The sequence below is a fragment of the Solea senegalensis genome, linkage group LG3 (assembly GCF_019176455.1).
Source record: "Solea senegalensis isolate Sse05_10M linkage group LG3, IFAPA_SoseM_1, whole genome shotgun sequence".
Classification (NCBI taxonomy): domain Eukaryota; kingdom Metazoa; phylum Chordata; class Actinopteri; order Pleuronectiformes; family Soleidae; genus Solea; species Solea senegalensis.
The window spans coordinates 31,490,763-31,506,448 of NC_058023.1; the positions used below are offsets into that span (position 1 = coordinate 31,490,763).

The 15,686-nt window shown below is 43.6% G+C and overlaps 2 protein-coding genes across 7 annotated transcripts; one reads left to right on the forward strand and one right to left on the reverse strand.

Annotated features, from left to right (window-relative positions):
* Positions 1 to 148: 148 nt before the first annotated feature.
* phka1a (phosphorylase kinase, alpha 1a (muscle)) lies at positions 149 to 13,803 on the reverse strand. Of its 6 annotated transcripts, none has more exons than XM_044022489.1 (33): positions 13,500 to 13,803; positions 12,311 to 12,469; positions 11,760 to 11,807; positions 11,237 to 11,405; positions 11,065 to 11,147; positions 10,879 to 10,959; positions 9,739 to 9,837; positions 9,517 to 9,663; positions 9,376 to 9,429; positions 9,148 to 9,270; positions 8,966 to 9,061; positions 8,652 to 8,759; positions 8,411 to 8,489; positions 8,197 to 8,331; positions 7,964 to 8,073; positions 7,714 to 7,858; positions 7,237 to 7,315; positions 6,948 to 7,015; positions 5,550 to 5,750; positions 5,363 to 5,457; positions 5,123 to 5,268; positions 4,833 to 4,986; positions 4,601 to 4,759; positions 4,382 to 4,511; positions 4,176 to 4,277; positions 3,903 to 4,018; positions 3,733 to 3,768; positions 3,079 to 3,105; positions 2,247 to 2,291; positions 1,916 to 2,077; positions 1,782 to 1,835; positions 1,371 to 1,571; positions 149 to 1,252 (listed from the first exon to the last, which is right to left on the reverse strand). In XM_044022489.1, the coding sequence occupies exons 1-33, from the start codon at positions 13,575 to 13,577 to the stop codon at positions 1,079 to 1,081; spliced, it is 3,663 nt and encodes a 1,220-aa protein (XP_043878424.1). In that variant the 5' UTR covers positions 13,578 to 13,803; the 3' UTR covers positions 149 to 1,078. The 6 variants fall into 6 exon arrangements, with proteins under 6 accessions (XP_043878424.1, XP_043878421.1, XP_043878422.1 ...); XM_044022486.1 differs by having other exon boundaries at positions 6,843 to 7,015; XM_044022487.1 differs by lacking the exon at positions 3,733 to 3,768 and having other exon boundaries at positions 6,843 to 7,015.
* A 589-nt stretch (positions 13,804 to 14,392) lies between these two features.
* LOC122767124 (histone deacetylase 8-like) lies at positions 14,393 to 15,554 on the forward strand. Its single transcript, XM_044022497.1, has 3 exons — positions 14,393 to 14,619; positions 14,729 to 14,781; positions 15,302 to 15,554. The coding sequence occupies exons 1-3, from the start codon at positions 14,506 to 14,508 to the stop codon at positions 15,450 to 15,452; spliced, it is 318 nt and encodes a 105-aa protein (XP_043878432.1). The 5' UTR covers positions 14,393 to 14,505; the 3' UTR covers positions 15,453 to 15,554.
* The last annotated feature ends 132 nt before the right edge of the window (positions 15,555 to 15,686 follow it).

The following is a 15,686-nucleotide window of genomic DNA, read 5'->3' on the forward strand; positions in this document are numbered from 1 at the left end:
TTAGCATCATAAATGACTGTGGAGTCGACTGCACTCACTTGTTTTTCTCAAAATTCAGCTTCAACGTCAACGAGTGGAAAAACAGAAAAAAATCCAGGTTTAGATGAAAGAAACTGAACGTTAGCGAAATAAAACGCTCAAAAACAACAACATTTTCTCTCTTTTATTACAGATTTAGCTCAAACACAAACAGTGGACATGGAGTGTGACCATCATCTCAACAACAACAAAAATCAACATTAAGTCGTTAAAAAGACGGAGAAATTAAAGTTTTTTTCTCACTCTCCGCGTCAGACGGGAAAAGTTAACTCGTTAACGACTCATTCTTCTCAGAGAATTCCTAAAAATGTGGACACTGAATCTGTAATCTATGATGTTTTAATTAATCTTGAACTTTATCACACAGTACACACACACACAAAGTTAAGGCTTTTTAATAAATAAACTGTTACAGTAAATGTTTATTAATCTGACGCGAGGTTTTAGCTTTTATTCATGGATTCTCTCGGTTTATTGTACGTCCTGTAAAGTGCTTTGTGTTACAGCTTTTACGATCGTTGACTCACCCTCGAACACTTTCTGTGGTTTAGTGACGTGTTGCCATGGAGACGAGGTAAAAAAAAATTTAATAAAATCTGTGAATACGACTGTGAAAATTATGAAATTCCACTACATTGTTAAAGGGAAGACGGGAAAAGTGACGTTAATGTTCTGTCGAGAGCTACAGAAGGTTAGCTTAGCTTAGCATAGCTTAGCACAGAAGCTGCGTATGTGTGTGTGGAACCTTCACTTTATTTCTATGTTTTTAAAAAGAGGCAGAAACTACGACAAAGTCGTTTTTCAAACTAGCTGTTTTTGTTTTGTTTGTTTCCTGATTAGCGACGCTGCGGCTCTGTTGCTAGGCGACAGCAGTACCATTTCAACTGACTCACACTTCTCCTTTATCTCCCACCACGTCTTCAGTTTAGCTTGTTTTCCGCTCCACATAAATACTTCTGTACTGTTTTTTTCTTTTGTTTTTTTGCTTGAGTGTAAAATGCTTTGTACGTTTCTCGGCGTTAAAAGAGTTTCCTGCGCGTCACTGGACGGCACACGAGCCGCCGGGCAGCAGGTCCTGAACGTAGACCGCCACCGCCTTGGTGAGGTAAGTCATGCTCCCGTAGCGGCCACTGGGGGCGCTGTCGTACAGCAGCCGGCACACGCCGGTGGACGGGTCTTTGTCCAGGATGTGCGCCTCTGCTCCCAGGTCCATCTGGAGAAGAAGAAGAAGATCAAGGAGAAGAACAAGGAGAAGAACAAGAAGAACAAGAAGAACAAGAAGAACAAGAACAACAACAACAACAACAAGAGAGCTGCGCGTCATCACTCACCTGGTCTTTCAAGAACATGTCGTTGGCCAGGTGGACGATCTTCTCCACGTGGATGATGGAGCCGATGCTCTGGATGTCCACGTCGGCCAGCATGGTGAGGACCAGGATGGCCTCCACCAGCAGCTGCCGATACTCCGGCTGAGGGACGCGGTTCAACACTGTCTCCACGTGGACGGAGAACTTGATCTCTCCTGGAGTCATCTGCACCACACACACACACACACACACACACACACACACACACACACACACACAGAGAGAAGGAGCTTCTAGAAACTTGGTTCTGATTCTCCTCATATTAACATTTAAAGGTTTGTCTTAAAGACGCAGCAGAAGAACGGCAAAACCCAACAGAAGAACCTCGATTTAAGCTTTAAGAGTTGAGAAACTCAGACTAGGTGGCGCCGTCACCTCTCTGGTGGTGGAAGAAGGAAGGACGAAGCCTTCGATGGAGAGACCATGACACTGCAGGAGACACAGGACACACGGTCATTTCCACAAACGGCAGCCATCAAAGCAGCAGTTTAAAAAAAGTGTTGACGCACCTTCTGAAGAATCTTCCAGACTTTCTGGTAAAAGCCGACGGGGACTCGGTTCAGAGCGCCGTCCAGCCGCCGCCTGCGCACCCACTGTCCCTGCCTGGTGTCCTTGGAAACCGGGGAGCTGTCGGGAATGTCCAGAGACTCGATGGACGGCAGCCGGTATCTCTGGAAGAACAGAAGGGAAGAGAAGAGAAGAGAAGAGAGGAGAAGAGGTGAGCTAGAGTGAGGAGAGGAGGAACAGAGAGAGGAGGAACAGCGCCCCCTTCCTGTGGCCGAGTTCTGATGGACAAAATTATCCGATGATCATGATGAAGAAGAAAAGACAAATCTTTACCCCGGAGTCGACGTTGTCAATGTCCAGAGACTGAGAAGTCATTCCCTGAGACACAAAAAGAAAAGAAAAGAAAAGAAAAGAAAAGAAAAGAAAAGAAAAGAAAAGATGGAGAAATATGCACAACATAAAACATTTGTTTTGTTAGTGAATTAAAAAAAACAGCAGAAAAACAAACCCACTTCATGCAGGAATCAAACGGATCATCAGATCGCGTGATGAAGAGAAATCAGGTTAGAGTTTCATCCAACATCCTCATCGCCACGGTAACAGTGACCTACACTGTTTCTGAAGATGATTTTGTCATTAACGGAGTTAAAGCTGCACAAACTCAATATGTTTACACTTTAGCGTGACTTAATCTCTACATCCTCAGATTAAATTATCATTATTCTTTCACTAGATTCAGTAACCAGGCCCCAGCAGCAAACAGCAGTAATGAAAACATGAATTCATTCATAGTTTTGTGATAACAGAAGACAGAATGATATCCTGGCAGATTTTAGGATTATTTACACACAAAACCAACCTGAGATTAAATCCCCTGTGTAAGGTTTACACCACAGTAAATCAGGAGGATTAATCTAGATTAAGAATCAGGCTCATCATCATCATCATCATCATCAGTGTTAATGCAGACGATCAAAACAAACGGTGAAGATGCAGAATGATGACGAAACTGTTAGATCAACAATCACTGATTACTGATGAGTGTATTTTACACTCAGACGGAGTTCATTCATTCATTCATAACTCTTGAGCTCATGAATCGTGTTAATTAAAATCAATCCCAGAAACAGAAACAAAAGTTTAACGACGATGTTCATGTGTTCACCTTCTGAGGAGGCAGCGACTGATCCAACTGAAACCAGGAGGACAAGAGTTAATCTAGACACACACACACACACACACACACACACACAGTATATACATCACAACCTCCATCATTACTGCAGGAACATCTGGACCTTGTCCAGCATCAAATGGTCTTCACCAGGTTTGTGAGTCTTAAATTCAGTACTTTACTCTCTCTGTGTGAACAGCGTCACCACAATTCTGCACCGAGGTCATGAGGTCATGAGGTCATGAGGTCATGAGCTGAACAAAAACAGTGTGGGCTTGTTGTTTCTCAGAGAAACCTGATCTGATACTGCAATAATGAAGTCATCACCACTCATTCACTCATTCATTCATTCATTCATTCATTCATTCATTCACACACACACACACACAGATTGGTTGCTCTGATCTGGAAAATCTGTGCTCGGCCTGAGACACAAAAAACTGGTGAATAAATCACAGAAAACATGTTTAAAAATGTTTCATTCATTCATTCATCACATTAACTGTCAATTTTTGGCAGCAAGAAAAAAAAAATAAAAAAAAAATCCACGATGATCCCAACAGATTATTTTCCCTCCAGCCCATAATTCTGAATTAATCCGGCTGAATTAAATCTGATTTTACTCTGATTTATTATCATGGTCACCTGACTGTGCTCCGTCAAAGACGACCTGCTCTCCAGCTGTGAAAAAACAACAGTCACTCATCTACAATCTGACTGACATGAATGATACTGTGTGGTAAGACTCTCATATTATGGTCTGTGTGACAGGGTGTGTGTGTGTGTGTGTCTGTGTGTCAGTGTCATAGCCGTACCATCCTCATGTCGCTCTTCAGTTTGCTGATTCCCACTCTCTCGCTCTTGGTGGCGCCGACGTTGCCCAGGTGATGGATGGAGATGGCAGGACCGACTCCTGTGTCCATCTCTCTCACTGCGGAGGAGACAGACAGACAGACAGACAGACAGACAGAAACTGAAGTGTGGAAATGTGCTGGAGAGAAAACTGAACTAAACCTCTGAAGTGAGTTCAGACAGAGCAGAGGGATCAGAGACAGGCGTTGATGAGGTGTGTTGCCATGGCGACTCACTGCTGCGCTGCACTCCAAACTCTTTGCCGCTCAGGATGTGGTGCAGAAGATTCTTCAGTTCAGACGGACTCAAACTCATCAGAGAGTCTGTGGCCTCCTCTCCTACACACACACACAGCAAGTTAACAGAAGTCCCTGGGATTTAAAATCTCTGGGATTTTTAATCCCTGGGATTGTTGAATATCTGAAAAGTGTCCGTGTTGGACCTGAGCAGTTGAGCGACTGTGCGAGTTCAGTGGCCATGACCTGGATGATGAGGCCGATGCGGAGCCTGAACATCTCACTGAACAGACTGGGCTGAGTCCTGATGCTCATCGCCAGGTAAACCATGATCTCCTGCAGGACGGAGGAGGAGGGAGAGGAGGTGAAGGAGTGAGAGGAGGTGCAGGAGTGAGAGGAGGAGGACTCACAGGAGGAGGACTGACCTGAGTGAGGATGGCCACGCTGATGTTGTTGTCACTGGCCTCGTCGATCAGAGCAGCCAGCTGATCAGGAGGAACAGGAGCAGTGATGGTTTTCTCTCTGGGTTCAGGAGGAAGACCCACGGTCAGGTGCTTCTGATGAGCCAGCAAATCAGAGCAGGCCTACAGAGGAGGGGGAGGAGTCAGCCAAGAGTCTGGGTCACTGTCAGTGTGTGTGTGTGTGTGTCTCTTGTACCGAATCGAGCTCCTCAACCTTCTTCCTCAACAGTCCAGAGATCATCCTGACGAGGCCCCACAGCTTCAGCTCGCCCACCTTCTCATACAGGTCAGTGAGCAGCGAGCGAACTGTGGAGCCTTTACCATGAAGCTGAGTGTCCCAGTCCATCCCTCTGACAACACACACACACACATTTAAACAGGACATAAAGACGCTTCATCATCTCAGGAAGAAACCACGGATTACTTTATAAAACGAGCATCTTCATTCATTCAGAATGTCAGTGTGTGTGCGCGTGTGTGTCTCACTTGTCTTTAAACAGGATGTAGAGTATGTCCGCCTGGTCCTGCAGACTCTGAGTGTCTCCCAGCAGCTGAACCAAAGCCTGGTAATCGACGGCTCCCGTCGCGTCTCGAGGAATCCCACTCTGCGCCGCGACGGACACGCTGGGACCCTGCAGGACAGAGACGCACACGTGAAGCTGAAGACGACAACGACGACAACGACGGCGATGCTGTCGGTGTGTAAGGGCGAACAGAAAACCAGACCTGAGTCTGCTGTGGTTCAGAAGAGTCCGGCAGGTTCAGGTTGAGCGGCGGCTGAGAGGAGCGGAACAGTTTGTTCGCCAGATACATGTTCACGTCTACACAACGACGACAGAAACAACAACAACATCAAAGATGATGCTTCATCCTCCATGATGATGATGATGATGAGGACAAGGTCTCCTCTCACTCTGGACGTTGAGGTTCTCCGCCTTGGCCTTCAACGCGACCAACTCCTTGGTTTTAGTCGCTGCGGCCTTGAACCTGCTCAGACCTGCAGGCTGCTGCTGCTGCTGCTGCTGCTGCTGCTGCTGCTGCTGAGGCTGTTTGGGCTTCTTAGGAGCGGCGTGAGCCAACAGCTGATCCAGGTACTGAGCCAGGTCGTCTGCCTCTGGAGGCGGAGACAAAGGAGGAGGAGGAGGAGGTTATCACAAGGTCCTGGGACATGAGCGACCCCTGCTGTTCACGTGGACACTGACTGACTCAGTGACACTTTAGATGAGGGAACACATATTCAACATTCATTCATTCATGAAATTAGTAACATATTGGCTCTTAATGAGTCATTATTAAGTACTTATTAACGCTTTATTCTGCACGGCCTTATTATATCTAATAATAATACCTAATGAATATGGTCTGTTTTTACATACTGAGCATATTGAGATCAACAACTTCCGCACTTACTACTAATAAGCAATAATTGTGAGATTATTGAGGGAAAACTCTTAGTTAATGGCTGACTGGTCGTATAATAAGACCGTGCACAGTAAGGCAGTAATACATACTTAATAATGACTCATCAAGAGCCAATATGTTGCTAATTTGCATGCTAATAAGCAATTAATTATGTGTTCCCTCATCTAGAGTGTTACCAAAAAAAGGGAATGAAGTTCATCTGGGGCATAATCTTAATCTGCTCGGACATGCTTTAACATGCACACAGATTGAATGAAGACAGGCAGCGGGTTATCAGTGAACACATGCAACGTTAAGTCAACGAGCAACAAACAAACAACACAAGTCTGTGTTTTTCAACCATTTAAAACAAAATATAAGAGAAGAAATTAAGAAAAATTTCCCCCTAATCTCAAAACGAGGTCAAAAATTATGAGCTCGGATTTAAAAGCTGTCACTCGACACTTTGTTATAATTGTGCGAGACTTTCCAGCTTTTCCTTAGATGAAGAGATTTTATGTTTTCATGTTAATTATATTAATAATTTGATTTCTTTCTGGTTAAACCTGTGGCAGGTGATGGAGGATGAATACATTATTTGGTTTGATGAAGGTGTTGAAAAACCAGTGAGAATGTTAGAGCGTTAGTATCAGAGAGACTTTGAAGAGGAAGGATGTCTCCTCTTCACACGTCCTCCCGTCTGTGTATGTGTTTATAGTTTCTATAAAGACATACAGCAGTAATGGTCACACCATCAGTGGGAAACACATTTTCCACGGCTGGTGTCACCATTTTATTTTCTTACCATCGTCATAACGTAACTCATGCACGTTTCCATCGTCGCTACCCTCATCATCATCAGCAGCATCACACGCGTGGCTGTGGAGACTCATGCTGCCGCGACTCTTACCGTCCAGGAAACTCAGGTGAGCAAAACAGGAAGTGGTGAAGAACTCGGACATTTTTCCCGTCTGGATCCTGGAGAGTTCACAGAGTGTTTCTCAGGTCAAAAACATACTGATAAATACTTTAAAATGAAGGTGATCAATGTTTACAATGTAACGATCAAGATTATTCTGTACATTATACTATATTCATAGTATAATGTTTATGATTTGCTGCTGAAAGAATATCTTGAATATATTTAATCTCATTTTATTTTTGTATTTAAATGTTTAAATGAACTCAGTCAAACTCACCGGGCTCCACCGTAGTAACCGTCCTGAAGCTTCTTCAGTGTCGCCAAGACGGCAGGGTCCAGGTTTGTGTGGTCTTCAGCTGGAACACACACACACACACACAAACAGACACAACATTAGAAGCAAACATACACAACATTAGAAGGAACACACACACACACACAACATGAGGAACACACATACACAACATTAGAAACAAACATACATAACATTAGAAGGAACACACACACAACATGAGGAACACACACACACAACATTAGAAGGAACACACATACACACACTAAGTGAAGCACCAACACAAAAGTCTGTTACACACAGATGTGAATGAAAACATGAAGCATCATCCACATCCATGCTCTGTGTGTGTGTGTGTGTGTGTCCACGCTCACTCAGCATGGTCTGTGTGCATATGTGTGTGTGTGTGTGCGCGCTCACTCAGCGTGGTCTGTGTGTGTGTGTGTGTGTGCGCGCGCTCACTCAGCATGGTCTGTGAGATGGGAAACGTGACGGTGGGTCGCCCCGTCATCCTCCATCTGGACGCCAGATAAGAGATCTCTGTCCTCAGCATCTCCACGATCATCTTGTTGTCCAGCGCCAGGTAAAACTGCTGATGGTCGATGAACTGCAGACACACACAGACACACAACGCCTTTAAAAACATCCACACACACACACACACACACACACACACACGTGTAAACACGTCTCTAGTGTTTTTCGGTCCCACCTGAGGCGTGAAGGAGAACACAGAGTTCCTGATGCTGTAGAACTTGGAGGTTCCCAGGACTCCGATCCTCCTGTAGGGTCGACCCGTCAGACCCAGCCTGGGGTTCCGTCCTGAGACGAAGCCGCGGGGGGGAAAAAAGAAAGACTTTATTTACCTTCATCAAAAGCAGGCAGGTGATCATGTGACCATGGAGGCGGGATCATCTGTAAGCCTGAGTGAAAGTTGTCTCGTACCCAGTCGGGCGTAGATGTGGCTCAGGACTCTGGACGGCTGGACGTGGATGGGATAGATGTCGGCCACAGTCTCCACCTCGATCCCGTTCTTCAGCAGCAGCTCTTTAATCTCCTCCGTCTCTGCCAGGAGTGAAACTGCAGGAGGAAAAACAGGTTTTAACGTAAAACTATTAAAAAAAGAACAAAACACACGGCCATTTTAATCCTCGCTCACCCTGAACGACCACGTCAGGCTTAGGGACGGTGGAGAAACGACGGTTCAGAGGGTCGATCTCTCCTGGAGCGAGAAAACCCTGAGACATCACACAGACGCACAGAGAGCTAAGAATTAGAATCATGTCCTTATTTAGAGAAATAAGAAAAATTATTTTTTTAAATTAACACGACATGAGAAAAACACACGACATGAGAAACAGACAGAAAGAAAGAAAGAGTGAAAGAAAGAGACGTGTCACCTCGGTTAAAAGTTTCCCCAGGATGTAGAGAGACTGTCCCCACTTCAGAGGACATTTACCCTGAGGAACTCTCTCCACAGAGTGAGGATTCTCATACTCCTCCTCCACCTGGTGACATCATCATCATCATCATCATCATCTATTTATCAGTTACACATGAAGCTGCAATGACAGTGGTGGCACCATAATAACAACACAATGGCATTAAAACAGGATAAAATGACGAGGTCAAATAACGTAAACGTGTGCTTTTACAGCTTTAATCAAAGAGCCACAATAATCCAGGCGGATTAGAGAACTTTAATAGTGTTCACCTTCTCAGCAGGAACGCTGTAAAGTTCTGGAACCAGCCGGATCCCGTCCTTCTGTTTGATCAGGATTCTGTCCAGAGCCTCCTGGTACTCCTGCACCTGGACCATCACACACACACACATTTACCTCATTAATACACACACACACAGAGAGACACAAATTTACCTCATTAACACACACACACCTGTTCAGGACAGTTGATGAAAATGCCGTCCAGGATGAGGTAGGTCCAGAAGAGCGGCCACTCACACTCGATGTTCTCAAACAACTTCAGCTCTGCAGATTCATAATAAAGTCTGTTTGGATCCTGAGAGAAAAAAACAAAAACACAAGAAGAAGAAGATGGTTCTTCTCCTCTGCTCTCTGTGACACAGACACACACAGACACACACACACACACAGTGTGAGTCACCTCTTTAGGAGTTCTATGTCCGTCTCTGAGGAACCTGCAGCAGCCGTATCGACCCTGACACACACAGAGAGACAGTTGAGTGTCTTCAGAGGGACAGGAGAAGAACAAAGTGAAGACCTGAGGACCTGACGTGGTCTGCACCTGCAGTTTGGAGATGATTTCCTCTTTGGTCATGTTCACGATGCTCATGTCCTCCACAGCAAAGGCCGGATATGAGATGATGGCGAGGACGCCGGCGTCCACCTCTTTAGAGATGGACGCTCTGGGTAACATGGACGTCAGGATGGACTGGAGATGGACAATCATGAGGGGCGTGTGTGAGTGTGAGTGTGTGTTGCATGCGTGTGTGTGTGTGTGTGTTACCTGGCAGTGCTGAATATCATCAGCTAAAGCATGAACCACAGATCCTGGTCCTCCTTTAGCTCCAAACAGGTTCAGGTCGTCCAAAACCTCGAGAGCAGCCTGAAGGAAACACCACAGCAGTCATGTGACCCCTCAGACGCAGTCATGATTTTCCCTGAGTGACTTTTAGTGCAAAGATCACAATAATCTGACGGTTTGTGTTCTTAAAGAGAGAAGTTTCCACTCTTTTGCTTCCATGTTTCTCACATTCTTTATGTTGTTTTATGGAATAATCTTTAACAGCATGTGAAATCCATGCCGATGATTGAAGGAAATGAACAGAAGTCTGTGTTTTGATGACATAAACTCCAGGAAACGTCCTGCAGTGGTTTCTAAAGTCTGAAATAAACCTCCCTGTGTGTGTGTGTGTTATTTCAGAGTCACAGGCTGTTCTTGGAAGACCAAAGAGAACCTGATACGTGCTGTTAAATGCAGGACGAGGACAGCGGCAGGTCAGCAGCAGGGGGCGCAAACGAGTGACAAGTTAAGACAAAAAACAAAACAAAACATCAAAACACCAACGTTTGTCAGAGATTATTTAAACGCTTCCTCGTCATAATTCCTCATCTAAGAGAGCTGAAATCCACTCAAGACCAGGCTCCAGTCACAGTCACCGTCTGATCCTCTGGTCTGTGGAGTCTGAGGTTGTGTAAAGGTCAGAGTAAAGGTCGCAGCAGTGACTGGACACCTTGAAGTGAGCCAGAATGTTTTTACCGGAGCAGCTGTTGTGATTCTGAAACTCGCTCAGACTTTCTCCTCCTCACCCTCTCACCACTCTGCTCCCGTGGCTGAATTATCCTTATCCGTCATTTAAAAACGTTAAAAAAAAGTTGTGTCTCTTTAACCTCATTGCATACAGGAAATTATACGCCAACGAGATACTAGATAATCCAGGAGATAATCCCTGTCATTTTAGAAACAGGACAGAAAATAAAGATCGACAGTTACGACCTTCACTGTCCCAGGTATGAAGTCATTTAGACCAGGGAAGGTCTCAGTCCTGGTCCTGGTGTCTCACCTGACTCTAACACACCTGATCACATCATCATGGAGCAGTCATGTGACTCCGGCGTGCGTGTGTGTGTGTGTGTACGTGCGTACCTTAGCCATGCCTATAGAGCTGGCGTTGAGTTCAGTGATGCCCTGGTTGGTTTTCTCTCCTCGTTCCCACATCCCATAATCCTGTGAGGAAGCAGACAAACACACAGTGATTATGATCTTTAAAAAAGGTGTGTGTGTGTGTGTGTGTGTGTGTGTGTGTGTGTGTGTTTCCAGAACTGGACTCACTGCCACTTTGTAAGCTGCCTCGATGTAGAACATGAGGTTCTGGACGACGTCCACCTCGTCCTGCGTGTAGACGATGTGAAGACCTGCGACCGAAAAACAACAGTTACCACAAATAATAACACACGACAGAAAACCTTTAAATGATGAATTTAAATAAAAATTGGGCCGATACCAGAGGCGGTCATCTGAGCGAGGAAGAAGAGGAAGAGCGAGGTGGCGTCGACCTGCAGGTGACCCCACTCGCCGTCTCCCACCACCGGAGCGCACGTGCTGGTGTTGTACTTGGCGTGGAGCGAGTCCGACGTGCTCTTGCTGTATTTGAACTTCTCCACTTTGTCCAGCTGGACAAAATGAGACACGTGAACACATGAACGTGGAGGAGACAATGAACACATGACAGTGGGGGAGACAACACACAAAATATTTACAGTATTTTAAATTTAGATTTAGCACATTTTTCCTTTTTCTATCCAATATTGGAAATAAATTTCCCCAGAGAGGGATTGATAATCTAATCTAATCTACAAAACAGAAATCACTGTCTTTTTACATTTCAGACTATATATATATAATGTAATCTAATTTAATCTGCATTAATGGTATAATAATTATAATATCAAAGAGACATGACAACATTGAAAGGAAATGTTAGCGTATAGTGGGGTTTTTTCGACGTGACCTTTGACACGACGTACCTGTCTCATGATGCAATGAAGGATTCCTCTCATCAGCTTCACCACACTCTGCACACAGAGACAGTGAGACAGTGAGAGATATGTCTAAATGTCAGCATGTCCCTGGAGTCCACTCACACACTCACAGGAACATGAGAACCTTCATCAGCAGGATGAGGACAAATGTCTCCGATAATCTTTGATTGACTTCCTGTGTTTGTCTCATTCACAGCTGAAAGTCAACCTCACACTGACCTGCTACATTTCACTTTTAATCTCATTCTCAGTTTACACACTTCCCTGCTCAGCTCTGTTTTAATCTCGTTCTCAGATCACTGACCTGCTCCAGCTCAGTTTTAATCTCAGTTTCAATCTCGTTCTCAGATGACTAACCTGCTCCAGATCTGTTTTAATCTGTTTTAATATCAGTTTTAATCTGGTTCTCAGGTGACTGACCTGCTCCAGATCTGTTTTAATCTCAGTTTCAATCTCGTTCTCAGATGACTAACCTGCTCCAGATCTGTTTTAATCTGTTTTAATATCAGTTTTAATCTGGTCCTCAGGTGACTGACCTGCTCCAGCTCGTAGGCCTTGGCCTTGTCCTCATCGCGGTCAGCATTCTTCCTGTAGGCCAGACTAAGCGCCCACACTGACAGGATACTGTAAACATTGTCTCTGACCCAGGCGTCCGGCTGATCGGTACTGCCCGGAAGAAGACCCGTCACTGGATTCTGTCAGGCACACAAAGGTCAAAGGTTATCATCAGGTACAAAGGTCAGAGGTCTGCGGTACATGTGGTTTCCTTTCTCTTACCTGTTTAACCTGATGTACTAGTATCACCATATCAGATTTTCTAGTTTCTGTGATTTTTCAGCTTCTTAAATGTGATTATTTACTAGTTTATGTGATTTTTCAGCTTCTTAAATGTGAATATTTTCTAGTTTTTGTGATTTTTCAGCTTCTTAAATGTGAATATTTACTAGTTTCAGTGATTTTTCCAGCTTCTTAAATGTGATTATTTACTAGTTTCTGTGATTTTTCCAGCTTCTTAAATGTGAATATTTACTAGTTTCAGTGATTTTTCCAGCTTCTTAAATGTGATTATTTACTAGTTTCTGTGATTTTTCAGCTTCTTAAATGTGAATATTTTCTAGTTTTTGTGATTTTTCAGCTTCTTAAATGTGAATATTTACTAGTTTCAGTGATTTTTCCAGCTTCTTAAATGTGATTATTTACTAGTTTCAGTGATTTTTCCAGCTTCTTAAATGTGATTATTTACTAGTTTCTGTGATTTTTCAGCTTCTAAAATGTGATTATTTTCTAGTTCTAGTTCTAGTGTCTTCAACATTCATGTCTCTATTGAGGTTTCTAATGACTATGTGTGTACTTGTTTTTCTTTCCAAACTCTTTCTGATGTAAATAAAAGACCAGAGAGAACAAAACCAACCAGGACCACTGGTCGTCATGGAGACCAAAGTCCGGTTCTAATGAAGCAGAAATTCATTTCCAAATCTCTGGTTAAAGTCAGAGGTTAGGGTTAGGCATTAACTGGTTATGGTTTAAGGCAATTTTTTTCCCGTCTTTTAAAAATTAGACTGTTCAAATGAGGATGGTCTGGTGAATTTTACACAGTTTAATGAACAGTTTAAAGTGAGTAAAGTTACGTTAAATGCGTAGCTGGTTGTGTTTGAGGATGGTCTGGTGAATTTTACACAGTTTAATGAACAGTTTAAAGTGAGTAAAGTTACGTTAAATGCGTACCTGGTGTTTGAGGATGGTCTGGTTAACTATCCGGACATAGTTGTCCAGTTTAACGCCAGAGTTGCTGCGACTTCTCATGGTGACTGAACTGAACTGACAGGTGAAAGACTCAACTTCACTACAAAGACGAACACGCGTTAAATCCTCCGCAGTGACGTCAGCAAAAACATTTCTTCACCGTGACGGTTAAAATAAAGGAGACGGTTTGAGGTAGAGAAGAAGAGAGTTTCCTGAAAACTCTGCAGTGTGGCTGACATTTAAAAAGCTGCACTAGCAGAGGAAACCTGAAGCTGCAGTGACGCTAAACCGGAAATACAACCGGAAATGAGACGCCCCGCCGCCAAAATAAAAGCTTCTTCTTTTTCTTCTTTCTTTCTTCTTCTTTTTCTTTTTTACTTCTCCTCCTTTTAGTTTTGTATTATTTGAGTATTCATACAGGAAAATAACTTTTATGTTAAAAGGGGGAATAAAAATGCAATTTCTAGAGAATGTGACTGTTTAACATATCACATGTAATACACATTAAAAGATGCAGTTGCGTTTTGAGAAAAAAAATCACACTTTATTCCTCAAACTGTTCCATTTCGTCCACTTTTGAGAAAACACTAAAAAGACTACAAGACCCCAGAATGCTTTTCGTTGAGCGCTCCGTTCCTGAAAATCGTCCGCCGACCGGAACTAGTGCGTCGATGTTGTGCGTTTATAAAGAGCAGATATGCATCTTAACGTGAACTGAAATCATATAAATACCGTATTGAAAACCTATATAATTATAACACATTACATACATATGTAGCGTGAACATTTATCATGTTTTAATGTTCACTCACGATGCGGGGACGAGACATTTTCTGTGTCTATGTCTGGGCTTGGGGAATGTTTACGATGGAACACTCTGAGTCAAGAACCGGGCGCCGCTCGCTTTCGTCTCTTCTCTGTGAGATTCAAATATATTCTTCATTTTTGAACATTTTTGAACAAATATCAGGTTGTTTTTTTAAACTAAATGAGTCGCAGAGGAGACAGCGATGAGGACAGCGGGGGTAAAAAGACAGTCACGTATGTTTTTAGCTCTGATTTCATTCACACATGCGACACTTTGTCCAAAGTACCAAACAGGGTGAGTTGCATTTAAAGCTGCTTTGTTTACCTTTGGATAAACTTTTGTTTTCGGACTCTGGATTGTACCTTTTCAAATAACGGGTATAGTTTGTTTTCCTCGTTCTCAGGCGAGTATGGTTCACTCACTGATAGAAGCTTATGGTCTGCTGGAACATATGAGGTGAGCTGCTACTGTTGGTTGTTGTTGTTGTTGCTGCTTAGATGTGGAAGACGATTGTCCTCTTATAGGGATAATTCAGGCACTGTGTAAACCACTCACTCTCCCACACCAAAGTCCATAGACAAATTCAGTGATTTTAACATCACAGCACACAGGAGTTGTTTATCCACTGCTGCCTCCATCACGAAGTTCAAATGTCTGATTTTATAACGTTGGCATTTGAAATCCTTTGTTCACATTTACCTCAGAGACACAAAGTGACCACACGAGGCAGCAGTAGACCAGCAGCTCCTGTGTCCCTGCGGGCTAAAATCACTGATTTTCTCTATGAGGTTTGGTGTGGGAGAGTGAGTGGTTTTACAAACTTCAGTTTCCTGTTGGAAAAGTCTGTCTAACAGTGAGACAAATGCGTGTGCTTGTTCTGTAGATGTCGTGGACTTAAACTGACGTAGATTTTATTGGTTTCAGCCATGTTGTCACTGAAACTTTCCATATAATTCATGTGTTTCTTCCTCTTCAGTGTTGTGAAGCCTCGTGTGGCCACCATCGAGGAGATGGCCAGGTTCCACACAGACTCTTACCTGGAACATCTTCATAAAATCAGCGAGGACGGCGACAACGATGACCCTCAGTCAGTCGACTATGGTTTAGGTGAGAAATGGCAGGATTAATTTTCACTGGTGCCTCACAGCAAGGGGGTCAAAGGTTTGAATACCGTCTCATTAAAGTCCTGTGTGGAGTTTTCATTTTTATGTTCTCCGTGTGTGTGTGTGTGTGTGTTTTCTCCACCTACAGATTGAAGTAAGGTTTAACGTGTGCTCTAAATATTATATATGTGCTATAAATGATATATGTATGTCGTCCAAAATCTGACAAAATAGTCATCGGTTAGTATGTCGTCCAAA

Bases quoted from the DNA above. Each gene is read 5' to 3' on its own strand.
- phka1a (XM_044022486.1), bottom strand. From the start codon at position 13,577: ATGAGAAGTCGCAGCAACTCTGGCGTTAAACTGGACAACTATGTCCGG. The intron at 7,316-7,713 runs GTGAGCGCGCGC...TGTGTGTTCCAG, and splicing joins CATCTCACAGACCATGCTGA to CTGAAGACCACACAAACCTG. The intron at 4,512-4,600 runs GTCAGTCCTCCT...TCCGTCCTGCAG, and splicing joins GCGTGGCCATCCTCACTCAG to GAGATCATGGTTTACCTGGC.
- LOC122767124 (XM_044022497.1), top strand. From the start codon at position 14,506: ATGAGTCGCAGAGGAGACAGCGATGAGGACAGCGGGGGTAAAAAGACA. The intron at 14,620-14,728 runs GTGAGTTGCATT...CCTCGTTCTCAG, and splicing joins TGTCCAAAGTACCAAACAGG to GCGAGTATGGTTCACTCACT. The intron at 14,782-15,301 runs GTGAGCTGCTAC...CTTCCTCTTCAG, and splicing joins GGTCTGCTGGAACATATGAG to TGTTGTGAAGCCTCGTGTGG.